Raw genomic sequence first — 23,437 nt, forward strand, 5'->3', positions numbered from 1 at the left:
CTGTTATATTCCAACTGAATTTTGGAATTATTAATTGGCACATATCAAATCAACTAAAGCACCATTAAAAAAAATACCTGGTATCCGAGCCAACTTACTCGCGCCTTAACTATTCCGATGTACCAGCAACAAGTACCAAGTACTCTAAGCTTATGATAATTTGGAGACTTACCAAACAGCCAGAATTTTAGCATTCATTTGATTGATAGATGCAAAGAATTCACCTAACTAGAACTCCGCGAGTGAACGCAAAGAAGCAAACCAGACTAGACGGAAAGAACTCCGAGTAAACAAAGCAAAAGCCCATCTGACCGATCTCAAGCTGGATGAGAAGGCAGTTGATACGGATAGAGGACCACTCGTGGGGGTTGATTCGATGGACCAGCTTCGTTCCCCCTTTTGTTGTGTTGGGCAACATGGGAGTGTGAACTCGGTTTGTTGTAATGGCCAAAAGGTCCATTTCGATAAGAGCCAGTGCTTCCTATCGAACAGAGCTCCTCGCAGAAATTCCAGATCAGGAATTCTTTCACCGCGCTCTACTTTCTTAGGGGGATGAGAAGGATGGCCAGTCCCCCCGAACCGCGCGAAATGGTCGCCTATTACACGGCTCACTAATTCTAAGTATGTAAACTTATCAAACAATGGTCAAGGAAGTCTCTTTTGGAATGCATAAGATCAAAAGAACAACGGCAACAACAATAACATTCCAGTGAAATCCCACATAGTGGGGGTTTGGGAGGATATAGTGTAGGCAAACGTTGCCTAGGCCTCATGGAGGTAGAGAAGTTGTTTTCGAAAAACCCTCTGCTCAAGTGACGCAAATCAAAGTAGTAATGGAAAGCGTCCTATTCTAAACCAGAACCAGTAACTCCTATTCAGCCTTTCCTACTTTTAGACAAGTACTTAACATTGACAGACATCAGCATTCTCAAGCGATAAGCAGCGTATCATCGAAAAGAAAATTGTGAACATGTAAGGCAACAATGATATGAGATTGAAAAGATGCTTAGTAATCAAGTAATCAAATCATTACACAGAAAAAAAAATGTGTTTACCCTACTTTTCCCCAAGAAATGATTGTGCACAAGTCTCTATGAGTACAAAATGCAAAACCAGAAACGAACTACCAAGAGATAGACAAGGTTACGATGTCAAACACGGAGGAGAAGCAATTTTCTCAGAGCTTGACCTCCACATCAACACCAGCAGGAAGGTCAAGCAGCATTAACTTGTCGATAGTTTGGGCAGTTGGGTAAAGAATGTCAATAAGGCGTTGATGAGTTCTTATTTCGAAATGGAACCTGGCATCTTTGTGAACATGTGGAGATTTGAGGACACAGTAAATTCTCTTTTTGGTGGGCAGTGGTACAGGACCTACGGTCTTTGCATTTGTCGTTCTTGCAGCATCCATAATTTGCTTACAAGAGTCTTCTATTAGGGGTACCCAGTATGACCTCAATTTGATCCTAATCTTCTGCTTTGGCGCTGCCTGTAAATATGTTTAGATTGTTAGATGATGCCAACAATAATTAGAGAGAAATATTTACGTTTTTACACTAACTAGAGCTATTAAAATTTGATACTGCACAGCCATGACCACCTTAATGCTAAAATAGAACAGCCACTGGATGCTTCTCAGCAAAGTTAGTAGATTTAACTCATACTGAATAAGTATCCGAGAGTTAGAGGGACAAGCCCGAGATCGCTCCACACCTCGTGGTGCTTACACCTCTTGCATATCGAACAATAACCTTTCCAAGTCCATCCTAATTATGAAAAAAAATACTTTTACAGCTTTCCAAGGACTCCCAAAGATGACTGATAAATCGAGGGAAGTCTGTCCTTAAAATTCATAAACTAAGTGAGATTTAAAGGAAGAATCTACAATGACTTTTCCAGTTTCATTAAAAACAACATGCCCACTAATCCCACCATCTTTCCAGTTTCATTATAATTCTAATTTTTTTCAGCTTACATAGACTTCTAGAAATGCTTCAAGGATTTTCTTTTAGAATTCATAAGCTGAACAGAATTACCATCAAGCAAACAAGTAAACCAAAAAATTGCTTTAATCAAACCTTTATGTAGGTAGTCTTGATAGAAGTGAACATTTCAACCAATAATATTTTCTGATCAACAGTAATTAGTAGCAAGAGAGGAATACAGCACAAATTTATCCTTGAAGAGGATTGTACACTAGTAGTAACATTAATGACCATGGTTACCATAATAATAAAGCATCCCAATACAGTAGTGAAAGATCCGAAAAGCATTAGATGTAGCTCCTTCAAACAAATTAGTACCCCCTCTGTCCCAATTTATGTGGCACATTTCGGATTTCGAGAGTTAAATAGTTTAAGTTCGACCGTGAATTTGGACATGGAATCTTAAAGTTTTTTGAAATAAAATTTATATATTTGAAACTACGTAAAAGTTACTTTAAGTCACAATAATTGACAATTTAAAATATTTAAAACATTATGAAAAATTACAGTCAAATATAGACTTGTTTGAATCTCAAAATCCGAAAGGCGCCACATAAGTTGGGACGGATGGAGTACAAGCTTTATCCATTAGACAAATTTATGTCCTGTTGCTTCTTGATGCATCAACTAAAGTTCATAGCAGAAAAATATTCAATGCATACAATTACTCAGAGGAGACTGCTAAGAAACGATCAATTCCCTACTAAAGCTCCAGTTTATGTAAGAATTTCAGTAATGGAGGAAGACCAATTGGTTCCACAATCACCAACTTGAGGACTCTATCAGTGAATCATAGGAAAAGTTGTCTGGCTGTTGAGCAAGTTATTATATCATGGCAAATTTCCCTATAAGAATCTTCCAATTCACTGCAAGTGAATCTTAGCCTTACTTCACAAGCTATAACTATTTGACCTCATACAAGAAGAAGAACAAGCACTGACGAGTTTCCATTGCTCAGCGGACTGACAAACAAAGAAGGATAGAATGGACTGCATGCAGGGTGATGGAGATTTTTTCCGTTGACCTCATACTAGAAGAACAACAGACACTGATGAGTTTCTATTGCTCAGCAGACTGACATACAAAGAAGGATAGAATGGACTGTGTGCCGAAATTTAGAGATAAGAAGACAGCTTGATTTTTGGTCTTTTTATAACAAATTGCTTGACCTAACAAAATCTAGTTGTATTATACTATCCTCCTAAATGGTATAGACATAGTAGTTCTCTGATGTGATAATATGCATGTCACAACTATTCTTTTTTCATGTCCCTGTGTTCTCCTACTGCCAAGAGGATAGCTTTTGTCAGAACCGAGCAAAAGAATGTTTCAATTCTAATACACTTTAAAGTCACTAGCCAAAAGTAGACAACAATCAACAAATATTCCATTAAGAATATGGACAAACATACAGCTCTATCCTATTTCATAACTGTTACCAACTAAAAGAAGTATCCATCTCAATGAAGGCTGCAGCAGAAAATTCAAAAAAAGAAAAGAATGTACAGTTATGGACTCAAACAAAAATAAGCTTGAGTGATCAGTTACGGACACCAATACTATACAAACTGTAAATGGTTGATTCCTAACACTTGTCTAGTCTATAAACTTCTACATGAGAGATAAACGGTCAGAATGGGAACTTTTTAGTCATGATACATTGGTAAAATCTTGATTACAGATAACATAAAACAGCAATGCAGAAAGCTCAGAATGAACCAAGAGTCATTGAGCATCACCCCCAAAGATACTCTGCCTATGTGAACTTCACAAAGCACAGCAGTGTCCCAAGCCGATAAACGTTACGGATTGAGATAGATTCACTAAAATAGTCTAACTACAATGAATCCTCTCAACACCACCTTAATAGTGGTGAATGTAAACACAGGATTCACATAGGCAAACTCAACTAACTTGGGATAGGCAAACACACTAGGCGATTCTTTCCATCTATCCAAGCCTTGGTAAACATAGGTGGATCCACAATTTAAACTCGATGGGTCCATCCTATAAGGGTTTTACCATCGAATCTCCAATATCTTAAAAGTTATGGATTCAGACCTACTACTTGTTGCAATCTAAGCGAATTTCTACACATAAATGTATACTCAACGTCAAAGTAGTGGGTTCTATAAGAATCCATTCGTCTCTATTGGTGGACAAAGTTACCCGATACATGTGCTTCCACGAGGTACCAGGTGAGAGCAAGTTAGTTCCGACACCACAGTTATAACAAAAAAGGACAGGAAGAGAAAAAGGTTACCTTATCAGAGTCACCTCCAACACTCAGCGTCGAAGCAGCTGGAATATCCTAGAAAGAAAGGAAAATTACGAACACCCAACATCAATTCAGTAAAATGACGAACACCCAACATCACTTCAGCAAAATGACGAACACCCAACATCAATTCAGCAAAATGATGAATACCCAACACCAATTCAGTAAAAATACGACTAACCCAACAACAATTCAGCAAAAAGAAAGCACTTTTTTACGTTAACACAGTATAATAACCCAAATAATTTACAAACCTCAACATCAGCATCAACATTCTGGGCATCCAATACTTCAGGAGAAGCAAAAACCTTTGTTGTTGACACTCTAGATTGGTTAAAAACCTGTAACTTAACAGAATTTAAAGGCAAAGAAAGAACAGAAAACTTGGGTTTTGCAGAAATGGAAGATGAATTACACATTGGAAAAAGAGCTGCTGACAGTGAAGACGATGAAATCGCCATTTGGGTATTCACTAAAATTCGATTTTGGTCTCAAATGGAGATTGGAGCTCTCCTGCTTAGGAAGCTTTTTGGAATTTTTCCCTCTTAAGGCTTATCCTAAGAAGAGAAATAACTGTAAGGCTTATCCTTTTTTTTCTCTTTATCTTCTTAGGCCCAAATTTATTTACTCAAGATTTGAATTGAATTTTTTAATTAGTATAGTACTTTATTTATTTTTTTACTCTCGCTACGTTGGGTAATTATCCAAGTTATCATTATGTTTGATAATTGACGTAATTCATAAATAGATATTTAAATTTAATCTCAACTGATAATTTAGACATATCAATTTTGAAAATGTACATCTAAACGTCTCAGTTGACAACGAAACACTACAATTCGTTCTCAGTCTGTTTGGTGGATATTCAATATTAATGTGACACATAAATTTTGAAGGTATTTAGATGATTATTTTGTAAGTTGGAGTGTTCAACTGTAACAATGGAGACGAGTTGAGATATCTATATTGTGCATATTCAAGATTAGAGCGTTCACAAGCCAGCTAAGGTCAAGTTTGAGTCTATTTATATATTATGTTTTTGACAACTCAGCCTCAAACTATTACTATTTGTTTTTTGTTTTTTTAACCAATCGTCTAAATGTGTAAATTGACCTTGTATTTGCGTGTTTTGAATCTATTTATATATTATGTCTTTGACAACTCAACCTCAAACTATCACTATTTCTGAAAATTTTCCTTGTTTTTTTTAACCAATGTAAATGTGTAAATTGACCTTGTATTTGCGTATTAGCCACAAGGATTGATACATATGCATCTTCCTAAACTCTTTGTTCGAGTATAATACACAATGCTATTGGGATTGCATCATTGCCAAGCAATAACCAAAGCTCGGAGTAAACTCAACTCAATTCTAAAATTCTTCGATTTTGAAGTTGAAATTTGTAATTTGAAAATTTAAGTTTTTAAGTTATGATTTATGAAATTTGAAGTTATATTTTGAACATGTATTTTACTTGAAAAATTTCAAAGTCCAGAAAATAAAAGTCCCAATAACTAGTCTGAACCAACTTTTAAGAACTTTGAAAATATTTGAAGATCATATTTCAAAATCTAACCAAAATTCATAATCAAATAAATATTTAAGATGAACCTTTAAATCTATAGATAAACACTAGCTAATCTTGTCTTTTGTTGAAAGAAACATAGTGTTTATGAGTAGGAGAAAGGACAACCTCATACTTCTAATGACGACAATTAAAAACTCGATCAATAATGAATTTGCCCCTCTACTCTTAACTCTTCTTCACTTAAATACCAATCTGCCCCTCTACTCTTAACTCTTCTTCACTTAAATACCAAACAGGCTTTTGTTCATAGTACCTTCAAACCTGTACGGCATGTAACTCACACACCAAGCGTTGCGATCTTACCACTAGAACAAAACTATAGTGGTCAATCTTCCATAGAATTCAATTGAATCATATGATGCTATCTTACTGTCCTAAAATTCAGAGAAAAATAGATACTGAATCAACCAGCTGCTCACAAAACGAGCCTTTTGCTGGAGGGAAAAAGAATACAGGCATGTTGTTAACTGGCATAAATATTTTTCTTAGCTTCACAAAAATGGATTGTAGTTTTTGTCTATCTATCAATTGTTCTAATCTTACAAAGGAATTCGTCTAAATTTTATTTGTTTTAATTTCTTCCTCTTAAAACTAAACTCACATCTCTAGCAGCGCCATAATCGGCCATGCTGCTTTTGCTCTTGCATACGCCTGCAACCACCAGATCGATCGTTAAGACCATCAAGCAAAACAGTGTATAAATAGGAAAGGCACGGATTGGAGAATATGAAAGAAATTTTACTACAGAAGAGTGAAAATGCAATAGTTTTTGCAGCTCGAAAAAAAGAGGTTTGCTGAGACAAATCTATGTTGTTCGGACTACTCAAAAATTGTGACGGATGCATGTCAGATTTTCTCCAAAAGTAGTGCATTTTTTAAGGATCCGACACGGTTGTTGCAATATTTTGGAGAGTTTGAGCAACATGGCCACCAACTATACTAAGGGGTGAAAAACAAAATAAAGTGCACAAATAGGAAAGGCACAACTTGAAGAATATGAAATAAAAGTTACTATAGTACGAGGCACATAGTTTGCAGCTCGAAAAGAAGACAGGTATGCTGAGACAACCCATCTATGACTGTGATTTATAGTAATTTAATATTGCAGAAGTTAAGTTAGGGAACGACAAATATCAAATACCCTCAATCAAACAAAAATACATTAAACAGAATTATCCACTGTAACTCTAATACACAACTTACCCAACAAACTAAATGAAGACATTTCCAGATAAAATTAGCCAGGAGCCTAGGAGATTCAAAGCTTTTTGAAGCTCATTCAATCCACTTACCATTTTTTTCAGTTAAGTTTCCCACTAGCACTCTTGTCATTCTCTGTCTTTTCTTTTTCAATTCTTTTTGTAGTGGGGGTGGGTTAAAACTACCACCTCTCCCGCAAATACTAGATGTGGAAAAATGCATCAACCCCTCACCCTTGAGGGGAAAGAGCAACTCCAAAGGATACTAAAAGGCGAGAGTATAGAAGTCACAGCTCAAATGGCTACAATTATCCGGGATTATGGGGAAAAACAAACATTTTATGTTTCCAATATACGAGGCAAAGTTAGATTACACCTGTAAACCCCCGTCCAGTCACTCCCCCCAATCCGATATACTAATAAAGAAGAAGACCTGTATTCCTAACATTTATTTGACTCAAGAGGGAAAAAGGAGAAAAGGCAAGGGGAGTATATGAAGAGGCAAACTTCACGAGTAAAATTCAAGACAAAAATCAGAAGCATCCTAAGACACAGGTGGTTGAGGAATTGTAATGCAATTGAATAGCAAGTAAACAACTGATAAATACAACATAGGAAACATGACCTTTGGTGCTCTTTGGATCGCTCAACGAACTCTTTAGGAATATCACGTCCTTGATATGAAGCTAATACGGTTCGGATATCAGCTGGCCTGTGTTTAGCAACATCTGCACTCAAATCAAGCAGTCATTAACAGGGACCTCCTAATACTCCCAAAAACGAAAACATGATTAGGCAACGTCACTCAAGAATCTGCTTACATTCAAGAAATGGAATAAGATCCAAAAGCACAGTATCGTCCGCCTCTCCTTTCCATGGTTTTATTTCTAAGCAATTTTCTGGCTGTAGGCTACATTCTAGTGCATGTCCACTCAAATATATTATCTTTGAGGGATCCCGATTCAGCTTGGAAAGATCCTGCCAAAAGAAGCATATGAGCCAAAATTGGATTCACAATCATTATTATTTGCAAGGAATTCAAAAGGGGAAAAAGATGTGTAAATGTATTTATTTATTTTTAAAAAGAGAGAAATCTTCTTATAGATTTTCACTTAGAAGCAAAAGCATATCTCGGAGAATGTACAGAAATTAAAGCAATCACATGATAAAACATTCACGTTACATGGATGACGGGCGATGAGATTCAATACTGGTCATACTCAGCCAAGCCTCTGACCAAGTTATTTTCTATTGAAATTGCCACATTAAAACAACATTGACAGTCAAGGATTAGCTATTAACTGAACAGAGTTTGGACAAGTTCTCCTACCTCTATTTTGCCTCCTAGATAGTATAATTTTCTAGTCTCCACATTCTAGTCAATCGAATAATCTAGAAATGAGTCTAGTGACCAAGGGGATGTTGGGATTGGCTTTTCCTAAGTAACTTATAATATAAAAGATAAAAGCCATAAGTTGGTCATACCCAACTTTTGGCTTTTAGCTTATTTTTGTACTTTTTGGCCTAAAAGTGCTTAAAAGCACTTTTTGTCTTTCTCAAACACCTCCAAAATAAAAATAGCTTAAAAGCCAAAAGCTACTTAGTATAAGCCAATCCAAACACCCTCTAAATGTGCTCACAATACAACAACATACTCGGTGTAATCCCACAAGTGGAGTGCCGAATGGTGGTGTGTACGCAGTCTTACCCCAACCTTGTGAAGGTAGAGAGGTCGTTTCCGATGGAAACTCGGCTCAAATAAAGCATATCAAAATCAGTAAAAGAAAAGAGTGCACCAGCCAGAAAACAAACTCTGGTCTGTACCATGGCAGTGTACTATTCTACTACAAGACCAATGGTGTTGTGCTCACAGTAATAATTATATTAGTAAACCTAACGCTCAAGTCTCAAAAGAAGTTCCGTTCACTAAATGATTAAGTAACGGGTCCTAGAATTATTCCCATATTTCCAGTCATAGAATAATAATCATAGTAATGAATCTATAGATTATGGGGTCGTTTGGGTCGCATACTAGTTATGCAGGATTACAACACAGGGATTATTTATGTGGTAATTAATAATATATAGATTGTTATGCAAGACGGATTACTTTGAGAAGGCATTTCTGTCTTTAAATAATTTTGTGTATGCATTACTAATACAAATTTTCTTATTCCACGTTCTATCTCGAACCAAATCATACACGGATTCCCGCAACAAATTAATGCAGGAATTAGTTAATACCGCTAACCAAACGTTGCATTAGTCATGCAGCGATTATATTTCTTATGCAGTCAACGGAACATTGTATTATCTTAGTGGGATTTATGTTGGGATTAACTATTTCAATATGATCAACCAAACAACCCCAAAGTGTCCTCACAGTAAATTAATTTCTATGCGCTATTTTGTTTGCTTGCATAGTCCATCAAATATAACAACTACTACAGCGTCTCAATTCCAAGCAAGTTAAGGTATGCTATAACAGAGCAAATGACTACAAATATTTCCCCTCCGAGTGAATAAAGTCCTTCCAACGTGCAGTGTCGACATGATTATTGCCAAGGACTTGCTGTTTTATCATGATATTTCTCTAATTTGTGAATTTTTAATAATGGTGGTGCTTAGGTCAGCTTGCACACATTTCAGCTAAACCTACTACCTTCCACAAGCACATTTACATGCTAACTCTGCTCCCTGAGACCTAGGCAGACGCGCAGAAAGCACCTCGTGTTCTTTTGTTTTTGCTAGGATTTGAAACCTAGTCTCCAAGGTCTTTCTCACTTCATTGAATAAGGTCATACCTTTGGGTGCCTAGTTTTGCGTACTCATTGTGAAGGGGAGCCTTGGAGTAATTGGTAAAGTTGCTGCCATGTGACTAGGAGGTCACGGGTTCAAGCCTTGAAAACAGCCTCTGGCAGAAATGCAAGGTAAGGCTGCGTACAATAGACCCTTGTGGTCGGACCCTTCCCCGGACCCTGCGCATAGCGGAAGCTTTAGTGCACCGGGCTGCCCTTTATTGTGTCAATTAGTTAAACTGGAAGTTTTTTGTTACGTTCAATTTCTATTGGACCAAGCAAATGCGTGCAAACCTTCTCCCCATCAACACATATTACTCTATTTGAACACACTGATGTTTGATCAGTCAATAACTTCAGAGAGCTGAAATGATTTCACTTTAGTCAATTAACTCAATTTTTACTGTATTGCCAGGTAAATTATTCTCTCACTTGCCACATTCCCAAGTATTAGTCTATGAATGGGGCTCCCCATCTCCATAGTAATGCCCATATAGGGACATACAAATCACATTTTTCATAACATGCAACTTGAAACAAGCTCTCAACTCTTAGGTGGGGGGCAAGGAGGCTGTGAACAGAAAGCGTAAGCTTTTCGCCGGAGGGAACCATTACAACTAAAAAAACCTAAAACCTTCTAGTAGCTAAATGTTTGGAGCTAAGACTTCCAAAGAGAAGTATATGAAAGTGGGTGAGCGAGAATTCTGGGCAATAAAAATTCCATTCCTACAATAATGACATAAAGCCCACGATGGCACTATTTCTTGGTTCAATAAAAATACAGTGGCAGAAAAATAACAAGAAAAAGAGATTTGGAATCACTAAGAACATTGAGCAGCTACAGGACAAATATAAATAATAAGAGCAGAATTTTCACTGGAGCATTTAAGAGGATGAGGCCAAAAAGACCTACTCTGAAATGCTTGCCATCAACATATCTAGTGTCACCTCTTGATAGCCTGTACCGGATGCAGTGCTTTGGATCCAATCTTTCGATAACAGGATCAACATACTGAAAAAACCATATGCACAAGTTTAAGCACATAACTGAAACAATATTTAGAAGACATTATGAGAGAAGTAAACGGTACCATGCTTAGTTGATCAGAGTATACAACGATCTCAAAGTATTGAGCCAAATGTTCCAAAAAAGCATCAACTCCAGGTCTTTTGAATGTTCTCCAGCCTCTGTCACGCTTATAAAGGGCTACAGAAGTCAGTAGTCATGCAGGAAATATTAAAAGATGGAAAGATCTGAATGCTTTGAGGACACAGAGCTATATCAGAAGGAAAACCCATAAGGAAACGTCAATGTATTGTACTAGAACTGATCCATAAAATAAATTAAAGCAAGTTCAGGCCACTAATTAACAATATGTTTATGACTTGGATTTCTACCTTCCAATCAGAGTATATCAATGTCTCACTAAGATCAAGAACAAGGGTAAAGACATGCTGCTCGAGTGGGTGCAAATCTGGCAGGAGCTTGTCTGATGTTGGTTCACTAAAACCCTAAAACATAGCAAAAAAGATCTAAGGTGAATTTCCTGAAGGATGAAGCATAAGAAGAAAGGGGTCAAAAACTAAAACTGCTTGTAAAAAAACTCAACTCGAACTTGATCTTCTGTCAACCGCCTTAGCTCAATGTAAAACTCAACTAACTTGGCAGGCACTGAAATATCAAAAGAAAAGAACAAATATCAGTTAAAAGGAGATTTTTGGGCTTAAAATTAACAATAAGTATGGAATGCATGTAAGATAACACTAAACACCAGCATTAAGAAAACGTATTATACCATGTGAATGTTCAACTAAGCCTAGCAGATTATTAAGCATACTAGCAGTGGAATGTGCGACATAAATAAACCCATGGACTACCTCAACAGCTGTGTCTTTAAATCATATGCCCCAATAAGTCGATGCATGGACAGACCCATAAATCACTCACACTCTACAAAGTGCAGGACAGACATCCCACTGCAGCCAAAACTTTCATGAGGCAAAAATGACACAGAGCATAATCTGAATCCATTACAGACTTTTGCATACCACAATGTACTGACCAGGTAACAGAAATGCCATGCAAAGTAAATAATAACAAACTAATGCTTGAATTGTATCATTAAACTAGAAAAGCATGGTTGAAAACAAGAGTATGTCTATAATGATAGTACATAATACACACGACAGAGACAATGGTTTTCTCCCTGAGAAACGGTAAGTGTTATACAACAGAGACAATGGTTGGTGACAGCATAGCTTATTGTTGACATGCATGTGGACAAGGAACCACTCAAATAAGAAAAATCAACCCCTTCTTGACTAAACTAAGAGATGTCATATATGTACGGAAGACAAGTATGAATCATCACCAACCTGTCATTGCCGAGGAGTATAGTAAAGCTTGAAATTTCTGCACAGAAAGGAAAACAATTAACCTCTCATTCTACTCACACTCTAATACAATTGCCAATTTCTTTTATAGTAAAAGATGAATCAATGCATATAAGATCAAGCCATATACTCTATAGGCTGTTTATTAGTGTAGTATGTGATTTGGGATCTAAATTCATTAACAAATCCTATCATTTAATTTAGATTCCGGTTCAAATTTTGAGAAATCCATGGTTAGCTATTTGTCGCAAAAATAGGCACAAATAGTAAACATGAATCAACTTGATCAGTTGAAGCTAAGTGCATTGCACTGAATTAGCATCAAGTAGATCCAACCTTCCCCCGCCACTGCATCAAGCAGAATATACATGTATGTATTGATGTGTGTGTGTCAAAATCTTAATTCCAAAAAAGCACAATTTCACCAAAAGCTCACAATAAGCAACATGTAATACTAAATATAGTGTAAGGCAAGACTCACATCCAAAACAGATGCATCATCTCCAACAGCATATTTCGCAGATTCACGCAAACTCTTGGTCTTATCCTCAATTTCATCCGTTGTGTATGCTGTAGATAAAGGATATATCAAAGATTGCGGAGTTATATGCACGAGAACAAATATACGTTTGATGAATAAACCAGACCAACTAGGCTTTTCCAAGAATCATCCCCTTACTTCTGTGTTTCCACAGAGACAATCTATATAAACATATAAGTCCATGTCAAACACTTGACCAAAATCTAAACTTGAGCAACATAAACTAACAATCAAGCATACTACAACTGATTTGATAAAAGAGCTCTGCTTGCCCCAGCAAACATGTTTACTAATAACAGATGGAAATTTAACTAGAAACTGTGCAGTAATAATTGCTTCATAGCTGGAACTTCGCATGAAGAGAACTAACTGGAGAGTTATCAAGGCATGATTAAATTGCTAAGCAAATAAAATCTGTAGGGAGATCGGAGAGGAGAACAAAATGGATAATACTGGAAACAATAAGTTCATTTTTCTGGAAGTTGGCAATTTTCACTGAATTTGCTCAGATTCAGATAACCAAAATTTAAGATGTAACACTTTAGCAAGTGCTACTGCTACAGCACTGCACAATGAATACTTCCAAATCCTCCCAAGAAGAGTCACAATCCACTCTTATGATATCAGACCAGAAAATTGAAAAATTCAGAGTTTGCATTAGAGTTCAATCCAACTCCCTATCACTCTAAAAGTGTTTTAATCCATATTTCACAATTTAGAAACTCGAAAAAAAACATGTGTGGTGTGCCTGAGAAGGTAATACATACAATTTGCAAGCTCTTGCAGAACTTTTTATGGAAATGCTTCACACATCACAGTATTCACATACAGTGCATATGAAGTAGTTCACTTAGCACCCATGGGTGTGGTCAATGAAGTGGGTTAAGAAACACGAGGTTGTAGCTATAAAGAAGGAAAAACACACATTTCAAAATCTAAAATTACAATCAATCAACCACGTAGAATCCAAAGTAGTCGAGGTCCAACATAAGAACCCTATGTATCCATTTTCAATTCATTTCAAAATCCAAATCATGCTAAAATGCAAATGCGAATTCAAATAGCAGAACACAAAGTCCAAAAACACTAATTCAACCAACGAACAGAGATAATAAACCAAGAAAAAAAAACGAACCGTAGGTAGCGTAACCAGCTGTGGCAACACCACCGGTGACAGCAGCAATAACACTATACTTGAGAAAACTCCATGATTTCTTCTCAGCTCCAGAAGATTCTGGAGGAGGAAGAGGAGGATTCTGAGATGGAGGAGGTTGATCTTTGAGCAGAGAAGACGATGAAATTATCGGTTCCTTCGGAGGTTCTGTAGTTACACTTGAAGAAAATCGCCGATTACTCCTTGAAATTATCGAGAAAATGCGTGATTTCGATCGAACTATAGCAGACATTGCTAGGGTTTAACCTGAAGAAGATGAAGATTTTACAGAGAAGAAAGAAGTAGGGTTTTTCGATTTGACTTTTTTATATTTGTACTTTTGTAGCTATGACATTGTCCTCAAAAAAAAATGTGAAAAAAATAATAGGGATATTTTGAAAAATAGAAAATTAAAAAACAAATCTCAAAATGTACATTTTTTGATTATTTTTTTTTACTATTGTGTAATTTTCATAAGAATTTCTAATAATATGCAAAATACATTCTAATTGTATATATAGTAGAGTATCAAATTGATTATAACAAGTTATTTATTTGTTAGGTGCGGATATGCGTTATTTAGTTAAAAATATTTAGTAAATGTATATAGAATTGCTATAAAGAAAGAAAGTCTTGGAGTAATTGATAAAGTTGCTCCTGCGCATAACGTAAGCTTTAAGTGCATCGGACTACCCCTTTTATATAGAATTGCTATAAAATTAAATTTTTAAAAGATAAATATAATTTACATGCTTATATTTTCAACTATGTAAAACTATGTGATTTATCGAGTTGATATTTTTTCTTCTTTTCATTTTTATTTTCTACCTTTGTAACAATTGACCCAACTTATACATTCCAATTTATTGAAGTATTTTTTTTCTCGAGTTATACGTATAATAGATGGAATTTGATAATCTCCCACCCCAAAAATTAAAACTATTACAACAAGATGGTGGTATATTGAAACATATAAGTGGCTATCTTTCTTGACAATACGAGCAACTTTTTATAAATTTATTTTTTTCAAAAAAAGCGTGTCTAAGACACATCATTTATCCGTGTAGCTAGTGTGAATTTCACAAATAAATTAGCATGTGAAGGGATGACATATGTGTATCTGTAATTATATTTTAACAATTCGTATAAAATAAAAATGATTTACTAGTCTAAACATTTTTATTTTCTTGTTTGTTTTATTTAATTTTTTGCTCTGGTTATTTTTCAATCTTCACTACCATCTCTCACCATTATTTAACTATATAGAACCTACAAATCACCATCAAAATACCATTCATTCAACCACCTCTCCACTATTGCTCAGTCGGTTATCTGGATCGTCTCGCCTAATATCAATTCATTATGTTTATTTATAAAATTTTCATCATAAACCTAAGATTTCAATTTTTCGATGAAGAGAAGGAAAAATAATGATGATACCAGCTAGGACGATAGAGACAAGAATTATTATAATAAGGCCGAATAATAATAGAGCGAAGCGGGGTGAGGTAGAGACAGGTTAAGTTTTCACATGATATATTTTTGTCTTGTCGTTCATTGTCCCCTTTAATCATTTGCCCCTGTTAAGATACAATTTCGGCCAGCTTCATTTAGCCATGTCTGTTTAGCTCTTATTTACATATTTTTATTCTCAAAATTTGATATTTCTGGCCTTCTTTAAATTTAGTCACTTAAACATCACCTTCAATTTTTATTTTTTATTTTAGTTATGATCACCCCTAAAATGGTTCGAAGTCCCTGACTGAGGTCGCCCCAGTCTTTCTTTGTCAAACCCCAACATTTTCTAATTTATTATTATTTGCTCATTATCTTGTAATAGTACTTTTTATAATGTAATTATTAAGATGGACAAACGAGTCATTGGACTTGTTTTACTACAATATTCAGGGATCAATAATAATATATTTAGTGAAATTTTATAAATAAAATTTAAAAAAGACAGCGTGTATGCATATCTTATCATTACCTCATAGAGATAAAAAGATTGTTTTTGGAAGATCATTGACTCAAGTACAATGAATCAAAGTAATCATAAAAAAAAAGTCCATGAAAAAATACAACAACTAATGTGAAAATAGTAATAACAGCAAAATAATGCAATAACTGAAATATCATAAAAAAAGAAATAGACAATGGTAGCAAAGCTGCATATTGATCAGTTCTGTTTGATTTTGAAGTTCATCGATTATTGATTTGTAGACATGCTAAACTGTTATAGAACTATTAAGATATTGATTTATTGGTTATTGATCATTATCGGTTTGGTTATCGATTAAATCGATAAGATTTGACACAAAAAAAATACTTGAAATCACTTAGAAACAAAGTAATAAACCAAATGAATCATGCACACATGAATTAACAAATTGCATCTTGCTCAAAAGCAAACAATGTCACATTGTAGAATAACCGAGAGATTGAAACAAACAAAAATAAAATTCTGAATCAAGGACTTTATATACTAAATGATATGAATATAATTATTTTTTTTATTATCGATTTATCATTTAACCCATTATGAAAAAAACTTCAAGTCGTTAAAAATCGAGAACCCTATAATAAAAACAATCAAAACCTTCGTCAAAACTGCTAAATCAATAATCCATTATCAATAAATCAATAATATTTTTTTTATTCGAGATCGATTTCGATTCAATTTTGACTCTTCGTACTTGAGGGACCACTTTTGTCATTTCTCTAAAGACCTCCAACTAAAACTGACCAAGCTTTTTTCAGATAAATTTGTTTATATTCAAAATGTTTACCTATGAATCTGTGATATTCTTAGTTCTTTTTGATGAAGAAATCGAACTTACAGTTTACTGTAAAGAAGATTCAAGTTTATTCTTTCAATATCCAAAAATAAGTTGAAGTTTCAGCAGAATTAGCAACTTTTTTTCCGGTAATTCGCACTAGTTATCCATTTTTTTCTTTGTAAAATCACTTTCTTTTTTGTTTAGCTCTATAGTATATGCTTTATTTTTGAGTGTTGGCTTTATATTAGTAAGTTTTTTTAGTGTGTGTGTGTGTGAAAATTTTTTGCTGAAATTCTGCAACAAGTTATAGCTGAGTAACTTGATTTTTGATTTGTGAAAGAGGGTGGATCTACATTATGAGAAGCAGTATTGTTTGAACCCTCAAAATATTGTATTATTTTTGGAGGATCCTACACGAGTAAGTGGTGGAGCCAGAATTTTTAGGAAGGGGATTCAAAATTTGAAATAGTAGATTAATGATCTAGATGAATGGTGTTTGACATATAATATATATACATAAAAAATGTTTTAACTATGTATAAATAGTATAATTTTTCACCGTAGGGGTTCGGATGAATCCCTGCCTCTAAGGTGGCTCCACCACTGCCTGCAATATTTTTGAAGAGTCCGAACAACATAAATGAGAAATGCTTTTGGATAAGCCATTTATAGAGTATTTGATTTCTTTCACTCATGGGATTATACTGGGTATGTTGTCGTCGTCGTTGTTATTTCTTCCAATCTGCCTAAGACTTGATGGGCGTAGTAAATTAGGGGAGGATGTAGGATAGAAATTAGCTTTGACCTTTGTATATGTGTTAAAACATTTATTATCAAATACAAATAATAGATTTTGAACTCAGTAAATCAAATGAGTTTTGGTAGAATTTTTAATCCGCCTATATTGCTTGGACACTAAAAAAATTGCATACTTTTTGGAAGATCCGACGCACCCCAACAATATTTTTAAAGAATCCGAGTAATATAAATGAGAAATGCTTTTGGATAAACCATCTATGTAGTATTTGATTTCTTCAAATCTGCCAAAGACTTGATGGGCAATGTAAATCAAGGGCGGATGTAGGATAGAAATTAGCTTTGGCCTTTGTATATGTGTTAAAACATTTATTATAAAATACAAATAATAGATTTTGAACCCAGTAAATCAAATGGGTTGTGGTAGAATTTCGAACTGGAACCCATAAAGTCCAGGTTCTTAATCCGCCTTTGTAGAGTTACTCGGTGTCAATGTTGGTGGGAGTTCGTGGGTATCCGGTGGTATAATTGAGATGTCATAAGCGGGCTTGGACACCACCGTTATAAAAAGAAAGGATATTTTGAATTTTTGTAAAGGTGTGTGTATAATGTATAATTCTACTCACTCTAAACCCATTTACTCTAGATTGTGAAATTGAAGGGTGTATGCCTTCTAGTCATTGAACTCCATGGTAGTTTGCTCAGTTGTTTGTGGATCCAATTTCCACTGAAGGGTGTCCATAAAGTAATGGTTGTTCTTTGATCCTAAATAGGGGGTAGTTTGGTTCTTAGTCCTTATTTTTTTCTATTTGAATTCACTTTAGGGGCTTACTTCTATCTTTATTTGCTTGTTTGTTTGTTTCCCTTTCCTGTTTTTTGTCTCCATTTAGTTTTCGCCTCATGAAACTCGGGGGTGGATGTTCCATTTATGGTATGGGTTCGGCAGAACCTACTAGCTTTGGCTCAATCCTGAAAATCCATTTAGTTTGCACAATTTATAAATTTAGAACCTAGTAATTTCGAAGGATTAGAATCCAGAACTTGTGAGCTTCAAATCCAGAATCCTCTTCTAATGGAAGTCTTACCTAGAACTAGCTACATGAGGAAAAACTGGAGTTCTTTGAGGATTAGTTTGACTTTATGATTAATATTGATATCGAGTTGAACTCCACCTCTATATCGTAGAATTAGTTGATGAGGATGTAATATGTAGGAAGATCCAACTGGTAAATTATGCCGGAAACTATTTGCTAGCTAGAGCATCAACGATGATCTCGTACTTAATGTTATCACAGGCTTCATGATGCCAACATAAGTTACATTATAATTGTTCGGTATCAAGTACTGGAAACCACAGCTTTTGCTGAAGTAGTATGCTGACAAGTTCATTACAGTTTTATGCATGTATGTGGATCCATCCAGTATTCTAGTTTCTTCACACATCAAAAACTCAATTTTCTTTAATTGGCGCAGTTTTTGTGTATGAAGAATGTGAGAAGATTATTATGTTACAATCTTGTTAGTGCTTTTCTTGAGCCAAGAGTCTATCAAAATCATCCTCTCTACCTTCATAATGTATGGGTAAGGTTGCGTATAAACCACTCTTCCCAGACCCCACTTGTGGGATTACCCCGGATATGTTGTTGTGTTGCTGTAATCTTGTTAGTTTTCTTGTGGCTTAAGTTTGAGCTTCTCTGACAAAAAAAAATCAATTCGTTGGGATTAATTAGTGAACTTAGAGGACTTCAACCTTCTTATTGTTAATTTCTCTCAGGCTCTCTAGAGGCAGTTGATTCTGCTTGGGATGGTGGGCAGCAACATAAAGCAGCCCTTATTAGACCAGCTGCATAAAACCCTTCAAAATGTTGATCCAAGGAGGAGAAGACTTCGCCGACATAAAAGTGCTCCTATGGCGGAATTTGTTCCTGGAGAAATGAATGACATAAAGGGCAACCAATCAGTCCCAAGTTACGAGTCAATATTGGATAAACTCCATCCAAGTTTTAGGAAAGTCATTCTTTACTTGGTTATATACTTGGCTATTGGTACCACATGCTTTTACTTTTTTCAGAACCAGATCCAGGGAAAGAAAGTAAATGGAGTACTTGATTCTGTTTACTTCTGTGTTGTAACAATGACCACTGTCGGATACGGGGACCTTGTGCCTAACAGCGCAGCTGCTAAACTGCTTGCTTCTTTCTTTGTTTTCTCCGGGATGGCACTTGTTGGGATGGTTCTAAGTAAAGAAGCAGACTACCTAGTGCAGAAACAGGAAACACTGTTAATCAAAGCATGGCATATGCGTGATAAAGTTGGCCCGAGTGATACTCTAGAGGAATTTGAAACCAACAAAATAAGGTACAAGTGCTTCGTCACAACGGCCACTCTCGTGGTGCTAATAGTTGTTGGAACGGTGTTCCTTGCCAAGGTAGAAAAGTTAAGTACCATTGATGCATTTTATTGTGTCTGTTGTACCATCACAACACTAGGATATGGAGACAAAAGCTTCTCAACTAAAGCGGGGCGTATTTTTGCTATATTCTGGATTTTGACCAGCACCCTTTGTTTGGCTCAGTTCTTCCTTTATGTGGCTGAGTTTAACACAGAAAGGAGACAGAAGGAGCTGGTGAAGTGGGTTCTTTCGAGAAGGATGACAAATGTGGACTTAGAAGAAGCTGATCTCGATAATGATGGGGTTGTAGGGTAAGTAATACTATAAAACTTCAACGCCTGCTACCAATAATTAACTCGTTGAATCTGCCAAACAATTACTTATTTCTCTTTTATTCTACTCCGTTGTATCTCTAGTTCAAGTTATTCTAATTCCTCTTCATTTTTCTTATGCAAAGGGCTGCTGAATTTGTGGTTTATAAACTTAAGGAGATGGGGAAGATCAACCAAGACGACGTGTCACTCTTGTTGGACAAGTTTGAATGTCTTGATGTCGATCGATCTGGAACTTTATCAACCACAAATTTGACACTTGCTCAATCATCTTGAATTGGAATTCAATTGCAGTACTACATAAAATTCCTTGTTCAGCTACCGTGTCATCCTGTGTTCCATGAGCTTCTGAGAGTTTTCATGGGACAAGTATATTCTTTACCACACTTGCAGAGTCGTATCTGAATCTTGAACGCTATTTCCTTGTGTCTCGAGTGCTTTTGTACATGTATTTTAGTCATTTCCGTCCTAATTTAGCACCCGAGTGATTTTCACACTATCCACTTCATAGAATGCGCCATGTACATGCAGTGTTAATTAAAGTATAAAGTACAGTTATTGAGGCTTTACTGTGGAGTGGTGGGCTCCTCAACTCAGAAACTGTACTCTGAATTGTGTTTCTCCAGAAAGTTTGTTTACAGAAACTGCGAAGCGCCTTTTTCTGGTGGAACTTGTAAGCCAACTGCGCCATTTGATGTTCAATATGCAAGTGATGTAGATTTACCAATTTAATATATGTTATAGCATTCCTTCGCTATGCGTTACTTGAGCTCAGAGTCTTTCGAGAAAATAACCTCTCTACCAACACAAGGCAGGGGTAAGGTTTGAGTATGTTGTTGTCATTGTAGTAGCATTCCTTCATCTGCACAGGATTCGAACCTATGGCCCTTTGTACCCAAAACAGATGCGCTAACCAGACTGCGGGTTGGGGTGGCTTGCTGGGTGAGACTGATAGAAAGAAAGGACGGGGGACAACCATGCATGGTACTTCTCGACCCTGTCTCCGAGGGACGTGATCGGGTCTTAGAATCCTCAAGAAAGTGTAAGCACCTGTATACAATTTCGATTTTTCTTTCTATATATAGATATGGCCCTTCTTGCTTTAGTGAAATAGAGGGCGCTAACACGACCTTCCTTCAGCTGGCTTCGCCCTATCTATTCATCTATTTTCTCAAATGGATATTTAGGAATCTCTCTTGTTCATAGTCCAATTGTTATTTTTCTTTCTTTTATAAAATTTTACTGAATATATTATTGTTGGTCATTGGAGTGAAACAAGTTACTCATTTGGCCATCTTAATGTTAACATTATGAAAGTACTGTTACAAAATAATCAGCAAATAATAAACTAAAAAATTACTAAAATAAAAAAATAAAAATTTAGATTATGTTATAAAGTGACTAAATTTTAAAAAAATATTAAACTCTACATAGCGCAAGGCTAAATAAAATCGGACAAAATTATTTTTAAACATGGCATATGATTAAAGGGGATAATGCAGGATAAGATAATATAGAATAAGTATAATGAAATTGAAAGATTTATAAGATAATATTAGACGAGAAGCTCTACAACTTATTGTGTACCGTCCGATTTGCAATTCCTACTACATTTGCCTTTACGATATTTACTATATTTCGTACGTTCAAGGGCATCTCTTCCAACATTTTCTTACTTCTATCCCTTTGAATAGCAAAGTTGCCCGTATCTCGTAAGGCCACCCCTAATTGGCGCTGAAGAGTCTCCATCTTGACATTCATCGCCACTCGAGACGATCAAATATAAGTGATAGAGCAACTGTGGAGGTATGGATGGTAATTTGATGGTGATTTGTGGGTTTTACATGACTAAATAGTGGTGAGAGATGGTAGCGAAAACTGAAAAAATAAAATAATACAAATAAAAAAATAAAATTGTTTTAGACCATTGGATCAATTTTATTAAATATGAACCGTTAAAATAAAAATATAAATATCCATATGTCATTTCTTTATACGCCAATTTATTTGTAAAATTCGCACTAGCCACATGGATAAAATGATGTGTCTTAGACACACTAAATTTGAAAAAGAATATGTAAAAAATTATTTGTATTCGATAAAAACATCAGAAGAATTTGAACTCAAAGTCGGTAGACTATATATTTTGTCAAAAAAGATCGCTACTTATACGTTTGAATATACTACCATCTTATTGTAATAATTTTGATTTTGGTGATGGGAGAGGAGGAAACAAAGTATTGTGAAATTCCATCTGTTATACATATGACTAGAGAAAAAATGCTATAATAAATTGAAATGTATAAGTTAGGTTAATCGTTTCAAAGGTAGAAATTAAAAAGTATAGAATAAAATAATAAAAAAAGTATCGACCTAATAAATCATCTAGTTTTATATAATTGAAAATATAAGCATGTCTATCTCTCATTTAAATTTTTTATTTTATACTTAATAAAATATTTAAAATCACATATGTATATCTCTCATTTTAGAACACAACCTTAAAAAATCTTTTGTTCATTCATAAGCTTTGTATCCGATCAAATAAAATAACAATAACTTTATTGATACAATCTTATCCTTGTTCCTAAAAAGTAGAGGTTATTTTTAATTAACCTTCAATAATCTCTTTTTTATCCATTCGAAATTGCAACCGACAATAAACGAGGTCATATAAACACAATTATAAGATAAAATATCATCATATGAATTCATATGGAGGAAATAGTTTTGGACACGTAACCTTTCGTGCTCATTCTAAGTATGTGTTGACAACGCCAGGACCTTCTTTTTTTAGTCTATTTCACAACAAAAACTATCATCTCTTTTATATTTAAACTAATGTAATTTAAAAATTATAATTTTATCACTAGTGACGTACTTTTAATGTAAGAGAAATACTATATTAGTTCCTTTTTCCTTGTATAATATATATATCTTCCAATCCTCTTAAATAATACTAATTTTGACTAATACATTTCTCTTTTGTAGAAAAATTACTAACCAATAGCCATTTAACCTTATTTCATCCCAATATATTTCATTCTTTTTTTTTTGTTTGAAGTATTTATCCTTGTGTCAATTACCAATACTAACTGTATTAGTTGTCCATCACTTTACACGGGACGTTTTAAGAGGTGGATCTAAATTTTAAACTCGATAAAAAGGAACTTATAAGTACAAAGTTTGATTGTTCATATATATACATATACATACATATATATATATACTCCGCATAGAAAT

At 35.0% G+C, this 23,437-nt stretch overlaps 3 protein-coding genes across 3 annotated transcripts; 1 reads left to right on the forward strand and 2 right to left on the reverse strand.

Annotated features, from left to right (window-relative positions):
• Positions 1–989: 989 nt before the first annotated feature.
• Positions 990–4,861, reverse strand: LOC129877435 (30S ribosomal protein S10, chloroplastic). The gene is made up of 3 exons (XM_055952931.1): positions 4,518–4,861; positions 4,249–4,296; positions 990–1,489 (listed from the first exon to the last, which is right to left on the reverse strand). The coding sequence occupies exons 1-3, from the start codon at positions 4,722–4,724 to the stop codon at positions 1,178–1,180; spliced, it is 567 nt and encodes a 188-aa protein (XP_055808906.1). The 5' UTR covers positions 4,725–4,861; the 3' UTR covers positions 990–1,177.
• A 1,297-nt stretch (positions 4,862–6,158) lies between these two features.
• On the reverse strand, positions 6,159–14,273 carry LOC129877169 (mitochondrial import inner membrane translocase subunit TIM50-like). Its single transcript, XM_055952657.1, has 10 exons — positions 13,920–14,273; positions 12,725–12,813; positions 12,226–12,262; positions 11,460–11,521; positions 11,248–11,361; positions 10,941–11,045; positions 10,763–10,861; positions 7,873–8,029; positions 7,677–7,779; positions 6,159–6,503 (listed from the first exon to the last, which is right to left on the reverse strand). Exons 1-10 carry the CDS (start codon positions 14,188–14,190, stop codon positions 6,458–6,460), a joined length of 1,083 nt encoding a protein of 360 aa, XP_055808632.1. The 5' UTR covers positions 14,191–14,273; the 3' UTR covers positions 6,159–6,457.
• A 2,443-nt stretch (positions 14,274–16,716) lies between these two features.
• Positions 16,717–20,864, forward strand: LOC129877506 (two-pore potassium channel 1-like). The gene is made up of 3 exons (XM_055953018.1): positions 16,717–16,860; positions 19,245–20,173; positions 20,320–20,864. The coding sequence occupies exons 2-3, from the start codon at positions 19,275–19,277 to the stop codon at positions 20,468–20,470; spliced, it is 1,050 nt and encodes a 349-aa protein (XP_055808993.1). The 5' UTR covers positions 16,717–16,860; positions 19,245–19,274; the 3' UTR covers positions 20,471–20,864.
• Positions 20,865–23,437: the final 2,573 nt, after the last annotated feature.

Source organism: Solanum dulcamara, chromosome 12, assembly GCF_947179165.1.
Source record: "Solanum dulcamara chromosome 12, daSolDulc1.2, whole genome shotgun sequence".
Lineage (NCBI taxonomy): Eukaryota > Viridiplantae > Streptophyta > Magnoliopsida > Solanales > Solanaceae > Solanum > Solanum dulcamara.